Here is a 26,377-nt window from a genome sequence, read left to right on the forward strand (position 1 = left end):
CTGCAGCATCCAAATGACTCCATCAGCCTGCAGCCAGTCACCGAGTCACTCACCTCATAGCCTTTTTCCAGCAGGAACTCAGCCAAGTACGATCCATCCTGGGAAGAGAAAGATATAGGAAAATGTTAGAAACACAGGGAATAGGCCTGGGAGATTTGGACTGGTTAAGATCTCAAAAGAGGGAAGAAAAAAACTTGTAGTGAGTAGACTGGGTAACAAGCCTATACTTTGATTTCTTCAGATTCATACATCGACCTAAAAATACCACAGTCTCTCTTTAGTTAATTTTAGACTATGAAGCAGTATATTTTAAGATGACTTGCTTACAAATGCTGGTTGAGAATTCCCATCTCTTGAATCTCTTCCCAAGTTCCATTATAAAGTGCCTGGGGACTATCTTTCTAAAATACTCTATCTTTCTAAAATACCCTAACCACGGTCTTTGAATTTGAACTATTTTGGAGAGAGGGAAGGAAAAACATGTAAAAAAATAGTACAAGCTTGGCATTCTCTGCAAACCAACGTGCTTCTGTAGCACCTTGTCACACTGGCGTCTCCTTTGCCCAGGCACTCCTTCTACAAGGCTTCTGAAAGCAGCAATAATTCTGCCTTGCCTGACCTACAGAGTTTTCAAAGACATCCCTAGCACACCTTATATTTAAGCTGCACAATAAAAGCCATTTTCAGATCTTAAATATATATCATTGAAGGTTGAGAATTTGGGTCATTTAATTTCAGAGGTTTTTCTTCTTTTTTTTTTCCTAAGGTGAAATCCTTGTCAAACTTAAATTATTAAGCTCTGCAAAAGCAAATACTTTAAAAAATGTGCTAGCACATGTTTTCCTGAAATAATAGGATGCTCCTGGCATGAATATTGCCAGGATTATCAAAACCAGTAAGTCATATCACCTTTATAAATGTGTACACACCATCACACCCCCAGCAAAGCTTACCCCTCCAAATGAGCTCTCACTAAGCAATTCAATGATAACCCCTGCCTAAAGTCTGCAGCTTTCACTCACTTCTTAAATTGCTTGTTCTTTCAATATGTGACTGTAATCCACCAGACCCAAACAATTTGCTACAAAAAGACCATAAAAACAATGAGATGCCACCCATGCTTACAGGTTTAAACTCTGTTATGTGGATCTGCTCTGTCATAATCATGGCCAGAGACATTTAAAGGAAAAACTAAACAGACTTTCTGATTATCCCTTAAAAGCATGTTTCTCCAAAGAAAAAATAATTTAATATGAGGTAAAAGGAAGGTTATTTTATTTTTTTGCCTCATAGAAAGCCTAAGAAGAATAAGACACTAAAGTAAGAATTTTAGATGAACCAGGAGGCCCTACAGGAGCAGGACTGCCAAGGGAAATTGCATGGATGGCAAAACCCTGGGTATGCAAAATGGCACAGTACAGTGCACAAAGGGCACATTGCTCTGTGTTTAGAAGTGCAGCATTAGAAAAGGGATTACTTCATAGTATAAATGCTTCATAAAGTCTCACACAGTCTTAAAGGCCTTGAAACCAAGAAAGTTTCAGCTTCCATCTTCCTCGCACTACATGTGTGTGTGCACTGATCTTCACAGGACTATAGCCCTGTAATAGCAGTTTATGACAGCAGTTAATCAGGAAAATAACAAACCACATGTGCCATGGTTTCACTGGAAGAATATGTACATCAAATGATAAGAACAAGGCCCTACTGAAAGGAGAAATTCAAAGAATATTTGATGGAAAATCTGGAAAAACGGGCGCAAAGGGGGAGATGACAGCTACCTTTAATACTTTTGTCATCTTTTTCATTAGCAATTCCTCCAAGGATTTAGCAGAGAGGGTAAAACTACCAAGTTTTCCTTGGTTGCTCAGTCCACTACAACATAAAATTATAAATAAAATTTTAAAAAGGAGGTGAAAGTAGGGGACCCAGAGAGTGCAAAGGAGAGGAAAAAGAAAGGCTGTGATTACTTAGGAAGCTGATGGGAAACAGACTTAACTAGGATTGAACCCTGTCAATAAGGTCTTGTTCTTCTCACCCAGGCCATTGCTCAAAGTTTCCAGTCACCCTGGAACATTTTGAACCAGCAGTGGCACTTGCTTCCTCTGTGCTTCCTTTCCAGGTCTATCAAGTGATAGGGCAGGGCTTCACAATGAGTGGGAAACAGGCAGCAAGTGCGAAAGCTCCTGCTTTCTGGCTCTGGCACAGCACAGCTGATTTAGTGTCTGGTATCACACACAGTGCAGATCCGCGCTGTCCTGCGCTGTGATACCGTATCGCACGCGGCCCCAGGGGTCACGTTTCCCTTCCTTTTCTTTTCAGTACAGCAGCCTGTCAGTGGGAATGGCAATCACAACAGCCATCAAAGCCTCAAAGAGTTTGCAGCTGGTAAGGACAGCACAGTTTCCATCTTCCATCTTCTCCTAATGAGGTCAGGGAGTAAATAATAATAAGCAAGCTTTGTAAAGTGATTTAAACCTTTAGCCATAGGAGGCACATATATTACACATATAAATTATATTATCAAAGCTCTTGATTTGCATTTATACTGGAAAGTCTTCAAGATACAGGAATCCCTGAATCAGAAAAGGGATATTAAAGGAACTAGGTGTTAAATTATTATGTAATATAGGTGCTATTATATTTCATTTGAGAGCTTAGTTTTGTTAATGTTAAGTACCCAGCTAATGATATTCAGTTTATAATAAATCAACAAAATATCAGAAGACAGAAGCAGATCTCTGTCTGTGGACAAACAGTTTAGTAACAGAATTTCCTACAGCCTGCCTTTAAGTAGGATTACAGTGAGGCCTGGCTCTGTACAGATATGCCAGACCAGCTTGAACAATCAAAACAGTTTAAAAAGACTGACTAAATAAACCCCCTCAGTTAAAACAGTTCCTCATCAGCACACTCTGGCACCTTAGACTTGAATTTCTGTGCTGTCTTCAGCCAAATGCATATTTGAAAACTCATACAAAGAATGATACTTCAGCTGGCTTCCAAGACACAACAGCAGGTTTCCAACTGCAGCTGACTTACAACATGTCTGTAAAATTCCCAGACAAAAGAAAACGGCCATATAAACTAGCATGAGACAACTTTAGGATGCAATATTTTATATTTAATACAGTAGTTAATGTCAAAAACTTCAATAAGCTTTGACACAATATCAAACAAAAGCACTTCCAACATGGTGAAGAAATTGAGACAAACGAGTTAGACAGTGCTTTTCCAAAATCATCTAGAATAAAAACAGTATCAAGTTTGACTTGATCCATAAGCAAATAACAGGATAATTTATATAGAAAACTGAAAACAAGTGTAACTCAACAGCCTGTTTATTAATCCAACTTTCTTTATTTTGCACTGTTTTACACAGTCAAGTTCCATTTGCAATTAACTAATTTGGGATTTATATTGACACATCCAGGGAAGGCTGTAGAAGCACCCTAACATGCAAGCCATCTTCATCCTCTTTCTTCGATTTGGCCAGTTCCAACACCCTTCCACAGAGCTCTTGGATTCAAGAATTAGATAATGCCCTGCCTGAGCATTCTTAATCCAGAGGAGTCTCCCACAGCTCCTCTCTGCTAACAAAGAGGAATGGAAGTACTGGATGGATGAAGAAACAAGGGAAAAGAGATCAAGGATAAAAGATCAATAGAAGGAGGTGGCATAGAGTTCTTTTATTACTACTCCTAGAGTTCCAGGAGAAGTATATAGAGTGCTTTTTCAGAAGGAGGGAAAAAAATTTAAGACCTAACATAAATGATGCAAGTGTATTATGACTGTACCATTGAGGAGAAAGGGCTCTCAGTTGTGGGGTAGAAATATAAACATTTGAAAAGAAACACCCCACAGTGTATCAAGTATTCAGAATTCATAACACCTCTGAAAAAAATGGGCAATTGTTTTCCACATACCACAGAAGAGATCAAAGATGGTTACACTTATTAGATTCAAAATGGATTGAGGCTAGTGCCATGCCCTTAGCAATAACTGCAAAGGTGAGTTTGTGGAAGTTCAAACTAAATGTCAATTATCAAGGCCATTCTTAGCAGTTCTCAATTCCTTTTCAGTTACAAATTATAGTTATGCTCTGCTGAAGTTAAATTTTGGCAGGTTCAATTAATCTGTTTGGGGGAAAGTGCATGGAAAAAAGAGGCATACTTTCATCCATAAGACACAGGTTTTATTTCCTAAAAGCATCTTTCTACAACAACATAAGAAACAGCACATAGTCACCATTTTCATTTAGCCTCATTGGAATGAATAATCAATCTCCCCATTAAAATCTACAGAAGCAGTGCCACTGGTGGCTTTGCACAATAAATTATTGGTTCATCAACTTTTAAACTTTTGCACAGCTAGAAACTAATGCTATTTCAGAGACTTATTGAACTGGAATATGGTGACAGACCCTTTGGGGCAGGAGATACACACCACTCTAAAGCAACATCACACCACTCTAAAGCAACATCAAACTGATTTTAATAGCAGTCTGTAACAACTCTTCATTTGTTCGTGGCACTCTAGAGCAGTCTTCCTTAAAAACGAAAAATCCATGAGAGCAATAAAATGAAAAGTTATTTTTGTTGAAAAATGCATACTTCTAATAATTTCCAGAGATTTACAGAGGAAATCAGTAATTTTTTTCAGATACTATAAAAAGAACAGTGCTACACTTTGTCTCAAATCTTCAAGGTGATAATAGAGGTAAAGCATTAAAGCATTCATAAAAAATTCCTTATACTGAAAACAGGAAGAACTATGAACTCTGAAGTATTTAACTGATTTATTAAAGCTGCCACCCTCTAAATGCAGTAGTTATTTTGCTATTTTGATTTGTATTCTGGCCAAGTAAGAATATAAAAACAAGTGTCCTTTTGTTCCCGCTGTCAAAAGAAAAAGTCAAAAGGTAGTAAATGTAAAAAAAATTATCTTTGTTTTAAAAGATTGTCCAATTAATCAAAGGTTTTTGTAATTCATTAACTGCAGTGCAACAAAATAAAATTAAGCAGGAGGAAAAGTTAGCAACAAGAAAAGCATTCTACTTACACTACTCTTTTCCAATTAAGTTTTGTTTAAAGGCAAAAGAAAAGCAAAGTTGCTTTGGAAAAATGAATCACTGTGTTATTTCCTAGTCTGAGCTCCATCTGACCTCACACACTATTCCACTGGTAAACTATTAAGTTATATTAAGAGCTGCAACTGCAGTTACAGAAAGGAAGAGTATGCTGGTTTTTTCTCCCTCCCTCCAATTGTCTTTATCTAAAACAACATTATTCACAGCATCAATATATATAGCTATTCTACTGTGAACCTCAACACAGACCCCTCATTTCAAGAGCAAGCCTTGCACCACTCTAAGGCTGACACGAAGAGACTAAACCTCTGTAATTCAAGTTTGCTCCATACCAACCAGCTTGGCTTAACTTGAGCCAATAACAGTAAGGTATGTCAGCTAAATGGTGCTGATTTTTAAAGTGTTGGTATTTAAATACATAAAACCTTTAGTCTAAATCAGTATGATATTCTACAATAATCAAACAGCTTGTATCTATCATACAAATCTCCACCCCCAACATCTCAGCTTGGGAAAAACAAATTACACCAACAAACTGAGTATGTAAGCTTTTTTTCCTGACTGCAGGAACCTGTGGCCCATAGCATGTTATGTCCAAGCACACCACAAATTTCCCAGTGATGACAGCCAGGTGCCTGAAAGCTTTTTAGAAAAAAAAACCTAAAAATCATGCCCCTAAACATTCAGGTATCAAGACTCTCAAAATAACTGCTAGCTCTCAGACCTATCCAATGAAACTATCATTAAAAAGGAGAGCAGTCTCAGGAGAGAGCCTTCTAAGGCTTATAAAAGTTATGAGCCACAAAACCTTAGTTTTTTCTTCAAATATGACTGTCTAGTATTGTATACTAATATATTAGTATACACTAATATAAACCAAACCAGTTAGGAATTCTGAATTTGAAAGAAAACTAGCTATACTTTTCTGTCTCACTAGTGAAGCATAGGGATTAGAAGATTGTGTCTGTAAACATGGAAATGCAAATCATATGGGCAACACTCCAGATGAAAATTAAAACTACTTCTAGTATATGTAATGGGAAACCTGTTTTAAAAACCAGGTTTAAAAGCCACAAGATTATTGTTTTGCCTATCCCTATTTCCTCCTGCTTTCAGAAAGGTACTGGTATCAGACAGTCTTTCACCTTTCCAAAAGAGCAAGAGCAGCTCCAATCAGTAGCAGCTATGAGCTTTTTGGACCTGCCTTATCCTCGAGTACCCAGACTAAGCCAACAGCGCCATTAAGTGAATCACAGTGACTCAGGGGGAAACCCCTCAATAGGCAACAAATGCAAGCTAACCCCAAACATTACCCACTGGAAACCCAAACATACAAAACCAGGCAAAGAAACCAGGAAAGCCAGCACTAAGCAGCAGGCTATGCCCCCAAAAGAATAACTTTGGCATCAAAATTTCAAAATCCAGAATTGTCGCAGTAAAAATCCATAAAGCCCTGAAATTTTGGGTTCAGAAGGAATTCTGTGTCTTTTATAATTAAAGGAAATGAGTAATTCTGTGAAGTGACACCAGGAGGAAAAACATGACATCTTGGCATGCCACCTTTAACATCCTACAGTGGAAAACTAGTAACAGCAGCACTAGCATCGCTATCACTGTAATTTGGGAAGGCCACCCGAACTTATGACCACAGCTCAACACACATCCTACCAGAAATACTGGACTCCTCTCACTCCTTGACAGAGCCACATCTTTTTCTTTCTTTCTTTTTGTCCTTTCTGCAGCAGCCTAATGCAGCTGCTGAGGTCAAAGCTGTTTGCAGCATTTTAGCACCAGCCTCTCAGGCTGATGGCTCAGGCAGGTTTTATCCACTCCTGCTCACCTCCTGAGTTTGTTACCTGAAGTTTAGCCCAAGATGTTTCCTAACAGAGTGCAAGGTCAGTTATTTGAGACAAAACAAAATAAACACCTCACTTGCTATTTTGTTTGCATGAGATCAAAGCCTAATAGAGGAGAGGTAAATGAGTGTAGACCAGGAAAAAGCTTTTTAATTAATTCTTCTGTACTCAGTTTTACAGATGGACACCATAATTTTGTCTGAAATATGGTTTGTTTACAGAAAAACACAAAACAAAAAATCATGTTCCAGTTGGAGGAGGGAAGCAGTGCACAGTAACCCAAATCTTATTTTCTTAAAAGTTTGCATAGTGAGAAATTTGAAAATCCAGTCAGGAAGGTCTGTTTTTTATAACTTCAGTTCTCAGTCTTGTAAAATTTGCTTGGGTGGAACAAAAGTGCTGATCCTGCAGTGACATGATCTGCAAATCATGGGAGCAAATATTCTGTTTCTAGACATTTCAAGTTCTAGGAGCAAACAGCTTGCCTTACAACTGGGTCATAACTCTTTGCTATTGCCTCTCTCAAGCTGCATGGTCTGAGCCCAGTTTTTAATGTGCTGGCATCTTCTGAATAAATATTTTTTTTCAGTAACTCTGCTTATTTATGCAATTTCCACCTTTCTACTTGAAGATTCCTAAAGTTCCCAATTTTCAGCAGAGATCTATCCAAAGATGGACTCTAATACTTTTCAGAGCTATCACAGCAATAAACTTCCTAATAGTTCGGCAACGGAATAGGAAGGGAAAAATGTGACTAAAATTTCAAAACAAAGAAGAAAACTCCTACAGAAATGCCAAAGCTAGATTATTGTGAAAAGTACAAATATTTGGACCAAAATGCTACATATTCATTTACTGTCTTTACTTAAATATTTTTAATGCCTCTTGTTCAGGAGAAATAGAAGAAACAGTAACGGGGAGAAATTTAGCAGGAGAGCTCTTAAGAGTTGTTCCCCAGAGTTTACTGCACCCACATGAACTTCTTCCTCACAAAAGGAATGTTATGCATTTTGAATCCTGCCTACATAAATCCACACTTTAGTCCACTGAAAAAAAAGCAAAGGCAAAAAATCGAAATGATAAGACTCTTAAGACAACAAGTTCTTATACCTTCCAAAACATTGTCCTACCAAAAAAAATAAGTGTAGAAAAGCAATTAGAAGTCAAAGACACATGGTCTACAAAGATCTGAATAATTTTTTTCCCCCAAACATAACACTTGCCAGAATTCCATGTTTTACAAAATCTTTTTATTATGCCAAGGAGCAGTTTCACATTTGTTGGATATTTTTAAGCAAGAATAAATATGCTTCTAAGTTTTTGTTGGGTTTTTGTCTTTTTACAGTTTAGGATTTACTTGGGTTTTAAGGTTTTGTTTAATACACTATGTATGTTCTATACTACAACTGTAAATAAACACTAACTCTTTAGTAAAACATCCTTGAATGAACAGAAGTATGTATTCAGACAGCGCCTGCCTTCCTCTCTAAGCAGAGACAACCCTTAGTGAAGATGCTTAACTATGTAAAAGCTGCACTCATGTTCAAAACACTGAAACATAAATTGACTGAAATTCGACATTAGACCTGATACCTCTGTTCCACACGGCTGCTCTTGCTAATCAAGGGCTCTGATGCCACATGGACTGAACTTCCTGGTGGCGAGAAGCCAAGCAGGATAAGGATTATCTGGGCGATAGCAAAAGGATGCAGTGTTTTTTCAGAGAAGGTTGCAGAAGGTCGTCCTTATATTTACAGATACCATACAATGCCTTGTGTACCCAACTTCACAGCTTTCCCTTGTCAGCTTCAAAAGGGGGAAAAAAAACCCACCCAGTTTCATTAATTGCCAAGGTTCTTGTCTACAGGCAACTAGAAAAGGGAAAGTGAGCAATCACATTTGCTTATCCCATCTGTCAGGAGCAGGATTTGGAATAGAAAACTACCAACAGCAAAACACCAATTCCTTCAATTCATACAGTATTAAAAATCACCTGCAGACTGAGTTAGCAAAAACCCTTTGTATTATCTTCAAGTGCAGTAATGAAAAGAATTCTTTCATCAAGGTAGTTTTCATGAACAGCTTCCTAATTAAGGTAAGAACAGAGCAAGATCAAGGTAAAGCAACTCTTTAAATAGTTTAAACATTTGCACATTTTAAACAATAGTTTAAATATTTCCACATGATAATTCCAATGAATTATGCAGTTTTGCACACATATCTGAAAACAGAAAAACTATTTAAAACTTTCATTAAGAAGCTTTCAAGAAGCATTGAAACAGGTTATTTTCAAGACCTCGATACAAACAAGCTTCTTTCATTTACTATTGCATAAAAACCTAGTTAAAATTAACTGTCTTTGCAGACTGTGGAGAAGTGGAGTACATGGGACACATTTTAATCATTTTTGTCTATATTCATAGCAATTTCCTCTAATCTCAAGGTTTCTTTGCAGCTCATTTGAATGGCTTTGCACCCTAGGAACTACAGGAAATTCTACGGAAACCTCCCTGTCTCACTAACTTTGTAAACTGCTCTGTTACATTTACTTCTACCAAAAGCCAAACACCACAGGATCACAGTGCTACTTCTTTGAAATTCATAAATTCTATAATTGCCAAGGGACAAAAGGGTACACTTTAACTGAACAAACACAGCAGGTTTTGCAAAAAAGGACAAAGTGAAGAAAATAGTATCTATTTTTTTTATTACAAAGTCACTACCACTTAAAAATGGCAACACCCTATCTTTTTTTAAGAAACACTTAAATTTTCCATACCAGGCACAGCAAGAGAACTCTTGATTCTGCTAAAAATGGAATGCAAACATGACATCAAGGTGTAAAGGGGCCTCATTTTCAGAAACACAGGGACCCAAAACAGCCCATTTTCTTGAGGAATACACTAGGAGAAGATGATCAGATGTATATACATAATCAATTTTCCTACCTTTAAGTACACAGGTCCTCCTTTTAACGCTGTTAAGAACTGCAGACCAACACCACCATACAGCTATTTGGAATAGTCTTCAGGTTTCATATTTGCATCTACCATCTGGCTTTTGCCTGAGCTGAGGCAACAGCTCCATCAAATAAGGACAAAAAATACCACCTGATACCATACAAATCTTCTTACATGTTTATCACTGAATCACTACAATATGCTCCAAGACAACAGAAAAAGAAGCTTCCATACTGGATTACATCATACATACATTTGAGCAGTGCCTAAAGAGTTCTGTATCACCACATCAAGTAAGCTACTCTCCATCAAACCATCTGTCTTGTCCCTCTACCTCACTCCAAGAGAAGGGGCATCATCTATTTCCCCTCACATTCCTCCCCTTAAGGGTTATCTGTTATTTAGAAAGCTTGAAGAAGCATCATGACAGGACTCTTGTTACCTGATTTTGCAACTTGTGCCCTGATCAAACTAAACAGTATAAAGTACCCTTTAAGTGAGCATCCTTACTCTTCAGCAGCTGAATGCATTTATTTGGCACATCAGAAAATACATTGAACAAGGCCTCAAAAGTGTGACTGAATGCTTTTGTACTAGCAAACATGTTGGCAAGAAGTAGATGCATACAACCAAACAGCTTAACTATGCTCACAGAAAACTGCCCAGATGACATTGCACCAGGAGGCACCTTGGAGGAAGCTCTGTGACTTACTGCCACCCACAAAGAAGTCTACAACAAACTGCTTTGAGATAATGGCAAACCCACCCCCCAGGATGGTCTAAGGCATCACAGGTACATGCCTTCTCTCCCTGTCTCCCAGAGGTCAGTCGTGCTGGCTGACACACAGCACTATGTCCCATTCACTCAGGGCTGTGATCAATCCAGTAGTAATCTGTGCCATGCGCTGTGTACAGACCATCCACGGGGACAGGCAGTCTTCCAGCCACACACACATTGCCCTCATGGCAGACTTCCAAATAAAAAGTATGGCTTCGTGTTTACACATCGTGTTTGTCAATATTGCTTTGTTTCTCCAAAAACCTGGCAAACCAAAGGGCTCAAAGGATGCTTGCTAGTGCAAAGCTGCTCCTTTTAGCAGGATACCAACTCATTGTAATTCAAGCATTCTGCATGTACCTGGATGATCTGTGAAGGAAACAAACTTTTCTAGATATTCTAGAAAGTTTGTTTGTTTCTAAACCATAGAACAATTTTAGACACATGTGGAGAACATTCCATTTTTTTCCCCCCTGGATATTTGTTTTACTCAAGGCAAAGGTTTACATGAAGGAATGTTCAACTTCAAAGAAAACACTTCCAAGTTTTCTCACGTACTTCTGTAGGACAACCTCAACCTGGCATTCAGCCATCAAGCAACCAAAGTTTGCATCAGAAGGTGAACAGCAGGGGTCCCAGGGAGGGAGAGAATAGTGTAACAAAAATTTCTCCAAAATTTCTGGGATGGGACCAGCAAAGATTGAGCTTGTTATCCTCCAGCTAGCATGCAGGAAAATCAAAATTGTAAGTTGTAGTGAAAGTTGCTGTGCTGATCTATTCAGACAATAAATGCTATGTCTTCCCACAACTCTTTTCAAAACTATTTCCCCAAAGATGCAGGTGCCAGATACCTATTTACCTATTTTTAATCAATTTCATACTACAAGAATGCCAAGTTTTTTTTTCTTTCCCTGCACCCATGCTAACATACATATGGTACATTGAAGATTACCATATCTCATCAAGCAAAGAGTATTTTATGTCATCTTATAAAAAACAGTCTTCTTAGTATTTCTTTTAGGTAAAAGCAATAGCTAGGCTCACCACTAGCTCTTGAACAGCATCTGGAATCATTTGAGTGCGAAGATTTCATGTGTGAACTCAAATGCCATTCAGACCTATGACAATTCAGTTTTCCTTTAAGGACACACAGAAATAAGTGTGTGATCCCACTAGATCACCCCATGCCCTCGATGGCTTAATTGTTCTATGCTTCACTGATGTAGAATATCACAATGATTGTATAGTATCATGCTGCTTCCTTCACCCTTTTGGGGAAGCTAGTGATTTGTAAACACTCACTTCAATAATATTTAACTTTTCACATCAAACTGGGAGAAATTCACCAGGTTGAAGCTCCATAATCCTAATGACATTCTGTAGAAGGTGGCCAGGAACACAGGGACTGGCTGTCCCAGATGTCCACAGGAAAAACAAACCGAACATCTATGTTTGATGCACTCTATTTCACAATCTTCTCCATCTCCATGTATCTGTGCTTTCCTAAAGTCATAGAAGTTAATAACAAGGTTAATAGCATCTCTATAAGGCAGTTCTTTACTTTGCCTATGTTTATTCACAGCTTGAGGAAAATCCTAATAAAGATGCATCCTACAGTACAACTAGCTAGACTAGTACTGCAAGACACTGAAAGAAATTGTCTGTCTTTCCTTATAATGCATAGAAAGGCTGAATAAAACAAATTGTTCTTGTTGATGCCATGCGAGTGAAGTGCAAATTTTGAAGTAGATTCCACAAGTGTTGAGTCATTCTCCTGTAAAGGACTAAAACTCTAAAAATGCCATATAACAAGAGGTAGAGGTTTAGTTACACTGTCCCTCCTAGTTTAAAGCATGCAAAGAGCATTCCCAGCAGTCCCTTGGGACCTCGACTTTTGCCTCCAGCATAGTTTTTGTTTGATCTCACCCAATCTACTTGAACTTGGTTTGAAGTCTTTTTTGCCAAAGCATAAGATGAATGATTATGCATAATGTTGCTTATAAAACGCTATAGCAACATTTCCAAACAGTCCTGAAAACAGATATCAGGCATGAAAACTGATGAAAACATGGATATAAGCACAAGTCCCAGCAGAAATTCTTAGGCAAACTTACTCTATTGTGAGAAGGAGGAAAAGGGAAAAGGTTTTAACTGCAGAAATATTGATAAATGGAATATTCAAATATGGTTTTACAAAATAAGAACGAACACACTAATGTTAAGATTGCTGTAAACTGTGTGGTGGCTGCACCAACACATTCTGAATTGAAAAGGTTTGCTGAAATCCATAAGAAAAGCTTGACTGAAAAATAGAGAAGCTATTCAGGCAACATCAGCCTCTATTAGATCCACTGACCATGGATCATTCAGTTAACTGACCATTGACATTGTTTTGTGGAACCATTTTCAACCCATTCATCCTTTTAATGGATGACTTTTTATCGATATCAATAACATTTTATAGAGAGAGATGGAAACAAAGACAGATATATGGGGTAACCAACTCAGGGAACAGTACTATAGTAGCTGAAAGGCTCAGAAAGAAACCTTCAGCTTCCCTATCAGCAATCAAGTACATTGTGGAACAGCTGGCAAGACATTCTATTGCATCTCATCACTTCTTTTTCTGGCCTTCTCCCTTATAAAATTATTCCCTGTTGATATCACCAGACACACAATAACTAGGCTAAAAAATTAAGCTTGCTGTCTGAAGCAATCCTCCCCGCTTCTTTTCTCCATCTGGAGGTCAAGCCAATAAAGGAATATTGCAACATTTTCAGAGGGTTTTCATAATTATTTCTTAAGAAAAGAAAGTTCTTTTTAACTCTCTTTTGAGCAACTTGCCCATTAATTGGGAATACTTAAAAAAATAAGCAGCTAGAATTTATATATCTCTGTAGCTATATATGTTATGGTCAACTACATTTCTTATGCCAGTAAAAGTAAATTTGTTAAGGACTTTGCTTATCACACATAGAAAGAGTAAAAAAGTGACAAGCAACAGAGAGAAATACATGTATGCCAGACACTGAACAGGAATGTCTTATTCTTAGAATCGTTCTAATTCTTCAAGCTTCAGAGTGTCATGTTTTGAGTGGACAAAAGGAGTGGGGAAATACTTCAGAGTGGATCATCAGGGGTAGAAAGGTTATGATATCCACTATTCAGTTTAATTTTACTTCACATACATTGCGCAAAAGGAAGGGGAACTATGCTTTGTTTTTTAAAAGCATACAAAAAGGCTTTTATCCCCAAACCTCATGAACAGCTATGAACTGCACAGTATAATACAATTTAATGACTAGAAATACAACCCTTCAGACTGAAGAAAAGTAATTTTTTAATGCTCACCAGTAATAATAGCTAACATAGGGACAGTACTAAGTACTTCCTCAGAAACATTTCAGTTCAGCATAATTAATGTGTGTCTTTCCCCTTCTAGCTAAGGAAATGCAATCCTTCAGATTAGAGGAAGCCTTAAGACTTAGTCACAGGAGGTTAATAGTCCAAGCAAAAAAAAAAAAAAATCCTTTCAGATAAAGTAATCAAGTCTTTCCTTTGTATTTCAAAGTATAATGTGATGCTAGCATAACATTGAATCCTTCAGTACCATGGTAAGTCACATTACTTATAGAGACACAAAGGACCACCTCTGAAATAACCTAGAAGTAAAATATCATCACCCTGAGTGCACAGCCTTGGTTATCGTGGCCATCACCAAGATTCAGGGATGGAACCACAGAGCATTGCACAGTTTAACAGGTCTGCAGCAGGGACAGCAAGTACCTTCCTGCAAAGCTTTCATCAAGACACCTAAGTCATGAGTCCTTTTTAAAACTTGAAAAGACTTGACAAAAATTATCTCACATACCATGGAGACTAAGAAAGACTTAAGAACCAATGTCAGATCACAGACACCCTAAAACACTCGCCAGATAATCCACTGCATTAAAAAACAGGTGTTATCATTTTAAAGATGCATATGAAGGCAACATGATTCCATTCTGAAAGCAGGGAAGCTTTCTCCAAAATTCCAATTTAACCAGTCACCTTCATACTGTTCTACAGTTAATTCTCATCTTTATACTCAGGATTAATTGAGTAATTCATGAAAACGATGATTCATCTGCAGGTAGTCATTCAGCTCCTCTTTCTTAACCTCATCTGAAGAGTATTTCTGTAGTTGTTTGGGGGATGTTAGTTTGCTTTGGTTTTTTGGTGTTTGTAATTTTTAAGTTTCTTTCTTTTACCAGTGGTAGACTGCAAGCTGGACAACCTACCACTAGACCATGAGAAACAGCCCTTCTTCACCAGTGTGTCCCCAGAACAGAAAATGTTTGGCTACAACTTGATGTGACACTTTTGGTTTTGGCACAATATAACAATCTTTCAGTCAGTGTTTGAAATTACAGAGAAACAATGAGCAGGTCAAAGTTCAGCTGTAAATTAACACTCACTTTAATAAAAAATAACTGTAAAATAATGACATCAGCTAAGCCACTCTCTTGTAGACATCTTCTCACACCTGCAAATATAAAATACACAACAGATGTTGGAGAAAGCAGACTAACTAACTCCCTCCTCCCCCACCACAACTGAAATACTGAGATTCTGCAGGAGAACTTACACACTGCCACTTTGCTGTAAACTGATTAGACTCGTATCTTTTCTAAATATTTTTTTCTGCTGGCATGTATATACATATAAAGAAATCAACTTGCACAGAAAGCAGGTCTGAAAATGTTTATATGGTTCTGCTCCAATTACAGCATGGCACAGGAAAACTAGAGAAGCAAAGGAGCTCTAACCTGGTGCAAAACCTTTTCACTAACTTGACAATCAGTCAAGGAAATAAATATGCTTTATTGATTCCAAAGAGAACTGAACTTCCACAGTTTGTAGCTGACAGTAATAGTAATTAAAAGCTGGGTGGATGTCTTGAGTTACAAACAAGGGAGAAGGAACCCACAGCTCCTTCTGGATGTTCCTGGCAAACAACTCATCAGCATTTAAAAGAAAGCCTTTTGTTGCCTCAATTCCTACAGAAGACTGAGGGACATGTCAACCTACCTGAACCCAGCCTGACAGCTGAGACTGGTCTCTGACAGTAAACAGGTTTGGAATTTTGTTGCATAGGTTTTGTTTGCTTTTTTTTTAATTAAAAAAACCCCTATGCAATACCACTGGCTTTATTGGCTTTTCAATTAAAATACCACATTGAGGACAATCCTTACTTCACAAAAATGAGGTGTTGGTGGAGTGCATCAGAGAAAAAAAAAAGAAAAAAGAAAAAAAGAAAAAAGAAAGGAAAAATAAAAAAAAGAAAAAAAAAAGGAGGCATTCTTATTAATGTTGTATCAGATTTGAATCACACTGAGTACTTTGGGGTTTTTGTTGCTAGCCCTAAACAAAGTAAAACAAGATTCTATAGGATTTAAACCACAAAGGGAAAGGGGGAGGCAAAAATTGCCCGCCTTATTCTCACTGACATTTACTAGAGGAATCTGCTTACAGAAGTTTCTTCAAGTCTCCAGATCTTTGAATCTAAGACTTCAGGAATATAAATTCTAAAGAAAACAAGCTATTTGTAAAAGACAGACAAATGCTGACAGGCTCTAAGTCACTAGTATCTTCCTTTTCTTTGCAAGCTCTTATCATTTTGCATGTCAGGGTTCTCTGGTTTCAAACACTGATCTCTTAAACCAACAGGTAAATCACAAGTAAGTTCTGACATTTTCAACTTCCACTCCCCAATGTTTGGTTCAAAACAAGTCTGCATGGTGGAGAAGAGCACAGTATTAGTTTGAAATAATTAATTCCAAAATAATCATCTCAAGTGAGAAAATTAATCAAGCAGACACCAAATCCATTTCCAGCTACTCCTTTTTAACCCAAAGGTACCAAAAGTACCTCAACAACTTCTAGTTTTCCCTAGAAGAAGGGCACAGCATTGAAGCAGGAAACCTCCACATTCCCACATTTCACTTCTAACCCCGCTCCCCAAGCTAGAAGCTTCAGTAGAAATCTCTGTTCACTTTTACAGGCAGCAATGGCAGGAGTGGTTTAATCAGGATCAGTACCTCCCTGACCAGCCCATCACAGGCACCCTAGTCACAAAACCAGCAGCCACTTTAATCCCACAAAGCTTTCAGGCTTTGGAAAGGCAAAAAGCAGCAGCAGGATGAAAGAGGTCTCCATCTATAGACTTCAGATAGCATCATTAGAGACTTCTGTATTCGGGAATTTAATTTCCAAGCAAAAGTCAAAGTTATAATGATAATGGCATTTAATCTCACTGTAAATAAGACTAAAGGTTAACACACAAAAGCTGCCAAGCACACCATCTCTTGGCAACAACAGTTGGAAATCTGTAAGCTAGGGATGCCAGGTCTTGTCATTTTTATCCATTTTTTTAGCATTCAATTTAGATTACTGATTAGAATCACCAAAGTACAGCATCCTCTTACACATGCTGCAAGAAAATTTACAGTTCTTTCAACCATCTGCACTATCATGTTTAGAACACAGTCTGCTTCTATAGTAATTAGTATTGTTAGCATAGACATCAACTAAATCTCAACTTTTAATAATTTTACTTGGCATGTTTTCTAAAAGGTTTATCTGTTAGGCAAGAGTTTCTTTATTTATGCAGTGTTTGAAAAAATAATGATTGATTTGACTTAGCCACACACCAGGGCAGCATGCATAGTGCTCTGATGCAGCAGCTACTCCTAGGATATAAAACAAGTCCTCCTGAAGGAATTTAACATAAATTACCAACCTGCTTCTGGCCATTAAGAGTAGTCTGTTGAACAAGATTTTGGGCTGTTGCATTAATTTAGCTAACATAAACGCACCAAGCCATCCTATAAAGGAGATTCAGCTCTCAAGCTCTCACCCCAGAGGAAGTGGATCCTTCACTATTTTTCCTTCAGGGCTCCCCAAAATACCAAGGTTCACATACTTGAGCTGCTCACACAATCCAAATTTCTTTCTCCATATTGTTCTTCCCTTCCCTTCAGACAAAGCTTGTTATGTCCAAAAATACTAATGTTGAGAAAAGCTAATTAGCATAATTATTTATTAGCCATTAGCAATTAATAGCATCTGTTTAACTCCAAGAAAGAGAGTGTAGAATTTTAGGCCTGCTGCCATGCAAAAGGTTTCACAAAACTGGTTTGGTCCCCCCCCCCCCCCTTTTGGACTTGCTTCACAGCCAGCTTCAAAGTTTTTTTTATCAGAGCAAAACTTTCAGCACTTTTAAGTTACTGAAATAAGCTGAACTATCCTGTGAAGAAGGCAAAATGAGAACCATTTTCTTCCAACGAGTTTACTATCGCACCACCTGAGAACATAAGCTTGCAAATCACTCCCATGTAGCTAATCCTAAATATTCAAACTATTCTCTGAATGGTATAAAGTATATCTCCCCACTGGAATTGGAATAAAATGAGAGAAGGAAAAAAGTACAGCTCACATAGTAGCCATTGTTTGAATGTCAAAAGTGGAAGTCAGCACTGGCATAAATCTGCTAAACTACTAGTTTATCTTGATGAAATTTAGTTAAATCATCAGACTGCTTTGAAAGTGTGTGCTAAGAATATTAAAAACAAAAATACTCAGCTGCAGCTTCCAGAAAATAGCTTCCAGAAGACTAAATTCTGATTGTAGACACAGGTTTAGATGGAAATTTAAATGCAGCTATGTCTTGAAAGGCCAAAAAAATACATTTAGTTAGGAAATTTAAGTCTTACTAAAGAAACATATGTGCCAAATTAATTTTTTTTATCTCTACATAAAGGAATGTGTTTCACAAAGGAAGGGATTGTTTCTGAAACTACTGATCCCATGTCTTGACAAAGGACAAATGTAAATATTACTAGTTAAGTTTTCATCAAGGTGGATATGCTAGAGAGAAGAAAGCACAACCCTCTTATAACACAAAATGAAATTAATATACAATTACATTACAGTCTTCACACAACAGTAATGTCAGAACTACAATTCTCAAGCACATAAGCAGATGAATATCATCCTTTAAATGTGTTTATATTCAATATGAAAGCTGAAACCCTTCAATTTTAAGCAACCAGAGGTTAAGTTACAAGGTAACACCAAGAACATAGTCATATGCTCCAAAAGAGAAACAACCAATTCTTCAGTGATTTGCAGACACTAGAATCAAACTTGGTATATCAGAACAAACTTTAAAAAGTGAGACAGCAAATCATCAAAAAAGTTGTCAGGTAAGAAGGCTTCATAAATTAATCTGTATTATTCTCAGCCTTAATTACCAGGTTTACAATAGTCACTGTTTCCAAAAACCCACTGCCAGTCCTCCTTCCTGACAGTATTTAATTTTAATGTAGCTTACATTTTTCACTTAATCTTTTCAGGGGGCAGTTTCCAGTGTGGCACGCTGCAGGGTGATAAGAACTGGGCATGAGTCAGCTCAGGAGGAAGGGAAGGCTTAAATCCACCAGCCCAGAGGGAACCCAAGTGATGGTGGCTGGTGTTGTGACAGCAAGCAAATATTTTGCTTTTCCTTAGTGAATGAGATGAGGTGGGGTGGGAAGAAATCAGACACATTCGTCAACTCAAACTAGAAAACAAGAACATTCCCCCCCACCCAAGAACAGGTGTACCAAAGGTATTACATATTAACGAAGTTGCAAATTCTCATCCAGCCCCAATGGCTAAAGATGACTGTCATGGTACAAACAGACATCTTAAAGCCTGAGTGGGCACTTGGCAGGGATGGAAGCAGCTAAGTTTATTCTGTGCTGTTGATTCTTTTCTGCAAGCCATAAGGCAAGTGAAGCTTCTTCTGAGAAGAGTGAAAACACATGCACTCACAGCCCAAGATTTGGCCCTTCAAAACTGCATGGGCCGAGGCAGTCAGAGGGCATCCAGGGGAACACCAGGAAACCAGCCCACTTCACAATGGGAAGAATAAAGGAAAAAAAACCAAAAGGCGGAGGCTGGCCAATTGTGGCTAGAAACCACCAAAAGATGGGTGGCAATTGCAACAAAATTTTGGGAGAAGACTGTCCTTAGAAATCTGGAATGTCAGTGAAAGCCACCCTGAATTTTCGTCTCTAAAAGAGAGAGCTCCAAAGCAGCTGAAACAATGTTGCTGCATGAAAAGAAGGGGAGAAGCTGCACAGGTCACAGATTCAAGTTGCAGGTCATTGCATTATGAACACTAGCTTGGAAAGGCACACAAAAATATCTACCTTGAACCCTCTTTGCCTTTCATTTTCTCATGTTCTTAACCTGAATGTATTTCCCCAAATTCTTCCTGTGACAGCAAGACAAAGTACTGACATTGCTATGGCCATGTTTGGCACTGTTGAATCAATACTCTTCCAGCTTATTCCAGAGAATACAGACCACATAAAAAAGATAAAAATCTTCTTTGGTGTCCACTAACTCAATTGCAAGGAAAACATCATCCTTATTTCTAAAGCATCCACACATCTCTTTTGCCTCATTCACAGCTCCAGGCAACTACAAGGTTCATCAATAGCATTATCCAACTTCACCCAACATTACACTATTCTCTAGAGCTGCAGTAGAAAAGAAAACCTTTCCCTATAGCTTTAGCTAAAGCAAAGGAGAGGACTATTATACAATTCCCACAAGAGAAAGGTAATTACAGAGCTTCTTTATTTGTAGCAAATATTCTCCTTTCTTTCCACAAGCCTAAGTGCTCTTGACCACTTTACAGACACTCAAATCTGCAATTCCTATCCTTCCCTAGTCAGAATATGTTGTGTGAGTACAGGAGATTTAAAATTCCAAGTGGATATCAAAAGCAGAACCCAGAACTATCACTACATCTATCTACATATATATCTGTATGAGAATTCCTTGTAGAGGAACAGCTCAGAGCCAAATCAATCCATTTGATATTGTTTCATGTCTCAACCATACAAAACCAGCATCCTAACATAGGCCACATTGACCAAAAAAACCCCTCAAATCTGTAAAATGAAAATTCCCTTTTTACTTAAAGTCAGTCAAGTAGGATTACAGGTTTTAAGGTAAAGTGTCAAAGCTGTAGCATTTCCCATATAATACTCTCAAATCAGGTTAGACTATTTACCCTCTCTTCCCACAATGAAACAGCACAAACACCTAGAATCTGTTCTCTGAGACACATGCATGATACTTGTGACTACATTGTCACAGGCAAAATGTGTCAGGACTCCAAGTAACATTTAAAGCCTGACTCAAAACTTAATAAAATTGGCGACCACAGAGTATGGAGGAAAATGGATAAAAGTTATTTTAAACATTTAATTAAAAACAAACAAACCCAAAACCAAAGCAAACCACAACAAACACAAGACAACAATAAGCAATACGCTCCTGTCAAACCTGAAGCTTGGTTACATCTGTTCTTGGCACAGAAATCTGTACTTTACGTATATTTTAATTTTCTTGGGTACTTACAACCATGAACAGGAAAGCAAAACATTTTTTTTAAGGTTAACACATCTGCAGCATCATTATTTTGAAAGAGCAAAGTATTTTCTGTAATTTTAAACACACAAAAGTAAAAGAGCACAAGTTCAGAGCACTACCCATCTAGCTAGGAAAAGATGATAGAACACAACATAACTCTACCATATCAGATCATACACCACAAATATTTATCAACTGATAAATACTTCCCAGGAAACATGGAAACAAGCAAGTTTGGAGGGAGACCTTGTACTCCAGCAAAATGATTACAGTCATCAATTATTTGACTATAGATATATGATAGTGATGATACAAGTTTATATTGTACAAAAGAGAAGCAACACATGTGAGTCAGCCAGATTTTCCTACCAGGGCTCTAATGTCAACCTGCTTATCTGAAATGAGAAACACCTTTACCATTAAATAAACAGTGACTGTTTCCTTGTAGGAGGGGAAGGGGAATCCCCATTCCCTCCCACACTCCAGCTTTTCCTACAGCATCCTTTCAAGTCTCATAATTTTAATACTGGCTCTTTTAAATGCCAGCTTTTCCTTTCTGTTTTTGCCAAAATACTTGTTTTCCTTTAGCAGACAGAGTAGAGGCTGGAAAATATTCCTTCCTACATAGTTGCAAAAGAACATGCCACCCTTACATGAGATTCAAATGTATCAAAACTTTTACGTACAAAAAAATAGTCAGATTTAACACAAAATAAACTAAAACCCAAAACAGGACAATTTCAGTTTTAGAAGAAAGTAGATTCCAACCATTCCTATCCCCTTTCTTGGTCTTCAATCTAAGGAGGAAAAAAAAGTGATTTCACCAGAGGCAAAACATTTCAGGTTTCCATAACAAGGCAGGAAGGTATGATTAAGCAGTTGCCTGTGCATGAGATGCTTTTTTTTTTCTCTTACCAAACAGAGAAAGAAAAAGGCAATTATAGCACAGAACTCAAGTATAAGGCTCTGCGGTGGAGAAAAAAAATGAAGTAATTTTAAAACGCTTGCCAGACGACTTCAAGCATTTCCTTTCTCATTCCAGGAGCTGGCATACAAACTAGGCACACCTTATAAACCCCACCACCTCCTGGCCCTAATACATTCCAGTTTTTGCTTCATTAAAAAAAAGAAAGTTAAATAGTGTATGTATAAATATATGCTCAAACATTTACACACATATCTTACTGCAAAGACTGATAGTAGTACTAAAAATAGATGCATGCCTTGCTTAAATGTGAGAATAAAAACATGTTTTCATTTGCAATTAAAGCACAATGAGTAAAGGCACTGAAGGAGATCAACACTGTATTCACAGATTCAGGGTATTTATCCATAAATGGCACAAAAATCTCCAGTCATTATTTGTTCATTGGTGTATTATTTTCCATCAGTTGTGGAAAATAACTGCTGCCATCACAACAATATTGCCTTTTACCTGAAGATACCAGTGGCCTTCAGAAATATATTCTGGCATGCTTACAAGTTAGGAATTTTTAAATTATTTATTGTTTGAAGCTTTAGCTTCTGATTCTGTGACTTTTTCTTAGAATAACTGATTCACTGAAAGTAAGTAAGTCTCCTTATTGGTTCCAAAACCTTCAAGGAATGATTAAGGAATATATTGACATACCGCCAATCCAGAAATTGAAGTGACACGTTAACATCATAATGTTCTCATCCAATCCTGTAATGAATTTCAAGTAGCCTAACCAACAGGAGTCCATTCAAGGATAGTACAAAGAGGCCACAGTGGCTGCTGATCAAGAAGGGGATAAAAAAATAGAGGGAAGGAAGTAGAAGGATGAATTTTTTACTTATGTTACAAGGAGTAAAGCCATATTAGAGTCTTTTGTTATGTATTATAATAGGAAGGAACAAATATTTGTCGCCTTGTTGGATGTGTTAAGCACTACCAATGCCAAGCAATTTTCAGCTGAAGAGACTTCATTTTGGAAGGGTGTGGAAGGAAATTATTTCTTCCATATCAGACTCAGAAATAAAACTATTTACCATTCATATGTTTCAGCTGAAGCTCCTTGCCCAGTTTGTAAACTTATATTGAGAGTCACCTACCATATTATAGTCTGTATTTTGCCCTTGCCTGGGCAAATAACACAAAACCCATTCATCTGTGGGACAAACATGGTTACACTGGGGTAAGCAGGAGACTTGACACTCCTTGCATGCATCCTGAGTAGGCATCTAAAATAGCTTTTAACAGTCCCACCACTACCTTCATTACAGGCTTGGGTTGGGTAGAACTGGCCACGTCAGAGAAGGAAGAGCTGTGGTTTAGTCTAGACATGGAATTTCCCCTTTCCTTTACCATGGTCCTGCTTCCAGCAAAGATCCTTTAGTCAGGAGATTAAAAAAGCACATTGGTATAAAAGAAAAAAAACCAACCTGCTAGTACAAAAAAGGACTATCCCAGGACAAAGCAGCTGTGGTACAGCCTGATGCTCACGAGATTTCCCTTCCTGAGGTTTTCCTATGCATAAAAGGGTAGGACTAAGCATCCCAGAACCACCCTCAACACTGACCTGAAGAAGGAGATCTTTGTAACTGGTCTATTACAAGGGCAAGCATCCATGTGTAACCAAACAAGCTTCACCTCGAGGGCTCCAATTCTACTGAACTGCTCTCAACTTCCAGATCCTCTCAGGCCCCCACCTATTCCTTGACCACTGTAAGATCACCAGTGCCAAAGCAATTTGCACAGCCTGCATTCAGCTGAGGCACCAGAGCCATTCTTTCAGCACAGGCAGTGTCCTGGACTGATGGAAGGAAAAGACCACACCTTGCAAGGGTCTGCTGTGCTGACTCACCCCGAGCTGCCAGGTTGCACGTGCAACAGCATCCTGCCAGCAAGCTGGTACAGGGCTGCATGAATTCTGCTGCCTGCTGTGAATTTATTAATATTTCCATAGTTTTAAAACTTTATTTATTTCGAGGCAAAAAATTTAACCTGAAGATTTGAGTGAACGTCATCATACTTAAAACCTGACTACAGCAGGAAGACTTCTTTTTAAAAATACTATTCATTACTGCTGGATGAACTCCAAATGTACACTCCATGGGCATCCAGAACCAGAATTTTTAAAAAGATTAGTAAGGGTTTTTTTCTGAGCATGCCACGTCAGTGTGATTCATGAAACGTGATCATCATCATCTTCTTATACCAGAGTAACAGCACAGCATTTCAGTATCCAAGGTGCCTTTGCTGTTCGTTCTCTCTTCTCAACTTTAACCGCACAAGTTTAGTCCTTAATAAGGTAGTCCATGTAAGTTATAATCACTTCATTATTTTCCACAGCTACTTGAAAAACTTTTTCTACCAGCTGTGAAACCTAAACAGCCAACTACAGATCAGAACGGTTCAAGATTTAGGGGGTAATTGTATGATACCCATCTTTTTCAGCTTGCTCTGGCCTGCATTCCCAGTGCCAGAAATATCAGCAGCTGGTGAAAGTCAGATCATCGTGTACTTACTACTTCCGTGCTGACAAGATGTGGTCACAACATGAAGAAGCAGGAGAGATAATGAAACCCAGGACTCCCCACCATAGGTCTGTGTTTCCACAAAATCCATAAGATCTGCATTGTAATGCTGGCAATGTTAATATTTTTTTCCTGAATCTTCAGAATCCTCTCTTCCCCACCTTGGTGGCAAAACCCCCTTCTCCCCCATCCCCCACCAGCAGCATTAGGAAGCATTAGCTGTTATCAACAGGGGATGAAATCTGCTTCCATTCTAGCTCAGGCACCACTGACACTTCAAGTTTAGCATTCCTACTGGTATCTAAGCTAGAATTAATAAGTTTTACTAGGTCAAAATGGAAATTGTGTGGGCTGAAAGATCATCTTATTCTCTGAGAACTTCCCATTTTTATTTCAAAACAAGGTGACACTTTTATAGTTACTTTTTGGTCCCAGGCTTACTAAATAGATAAGGATCCCACGTATCATGTTTCTTTCTGCAGCTGCACGGCCATTTTTACTTTAATTTTTTTTTGGAAAGAGTTCACCTTCCAGTGTCATAAAAACACTATTAGTTCTACTTTCTCGCCCTACAAGGAGCAAGGCAGCCTCTACTTTGAAGGGCTTAAGCATGAAGCTTCAATAAAAACTCCAAAAGCGAGTAACAAATCACCTTCAGACGAACCAATCCCAAAAAGCTTGACCGAAGCACAAATCCACCATAACATCAACCTTGCTGTTTTCCACAGCCGAGCAACGCAGCGATGCTCTGAGCTAGCCGCGCGTTGCCGGGAGCTGGGCGCGGGTTGCGGCGGGTTTGCAGCGCTCCCAGCGCCGGCGCTTCCCCGCGGGCTCCGGACCCGCCGGGAGCGCTGCCCGCGCCGGGCCGGCTCCAGGTGCTCCTGTATTGCTGAGCCACCTCGCGGCTCCTTCGCTGCATTGCAGCACCACCGCGCTGAGCAAGCCCATCCATCCTTCCCAGCGACAGCCACAGCGTCCCAGCGAAGCAGCATTCCCTCAGTAAGGAAAACATGAATTCTGCCGGCTAAGCTACACTAGACCAGCAAGGTGCTGCTGCCAATTGCCCTTTTCGAAGCACGTAGTCCAACCGACAGCTCCTTACAAAGCAACCTGCTTTGCAAGTTCTTGTAAGCCACATTCGGCCTGTACACATGTAATGCCTCACGGATGATACAATTGTAGCCCATAATATCAGCTGAAAAAAATACTCAGTGATATGAAATTCCCCCCCAAAAAGAAGAACAAGAGCATGTTTTCTGAAGACTGACTGCAAAGTACTTTCACATGCAACAGTTTTCATACACTTTCACGCACCATCTTCAAAACAAAGTCCTACAATCCAAGGTTTGATCTGAAACTGTTAAATTGTTGGGCCAATGTAACTTAAGTGAGTCAAAGGCAGAAAGTAAGTGTGGGTCTTCTGAAGCCTCAGATAAATAGGAAAGCATTTTTGCTGCAAAGGATCCCCAGACATGAATCCATACACATGAACTCTCCAAATTCCCTGCACACACAGGATAACTAACAAAGATACTGCCAAGGCAACACTGGTTTTACTGTAAGTCAGCTCTCATGTAACAACCCATTTCATTCTACAGTGGCTTATTTCCACTTCTACACCCTAAGAAAGTGGAAAACCAAAACACACAGCTGTTTTTCATACAAAATGAGCATTGCGTAACCAGTGGTAATATAATCTTCTTACCACTCCACTGTAACCATTACT

General features: G+C 38.5%; 1 protein-coding gene across 1 annotated transcript in view; it reads right to left on the reverse strand.

The window, feature by feature from the left end:
• Positions 1–26,377, reverse strand: part of GMDS (GDP-mannose 4,6-dehydratase) — a 408,928-nt gene that overhangs the window by 347,353 nt on the left and 35,198 nt on the right. Inside the window, exon 2 of the mRNA XM_038127425.1 lies at positions 54–98. Within this exon, the coding sequence (XP_037983353.1) occupies positions 54–98 (45 nt within the window). The remainder of the gene's footprint in view (positions 1–53; positions 99–26,377) is intronic.

This window comes from Motacilla alba, chromosome 2 (assembly GCF_015832195.1).
Source record: "Motacilla alba alba isolate MOTALB_02 chromosome 2, Motacilla_alba_V1.0_pri, whole genome shotgun sequence".
Lineage (NCBI taxonomy): Eukaryota > Metazoa > Chordata > Aves > Passeriformes > Motacillidae > Motacilla > Motacilla alba.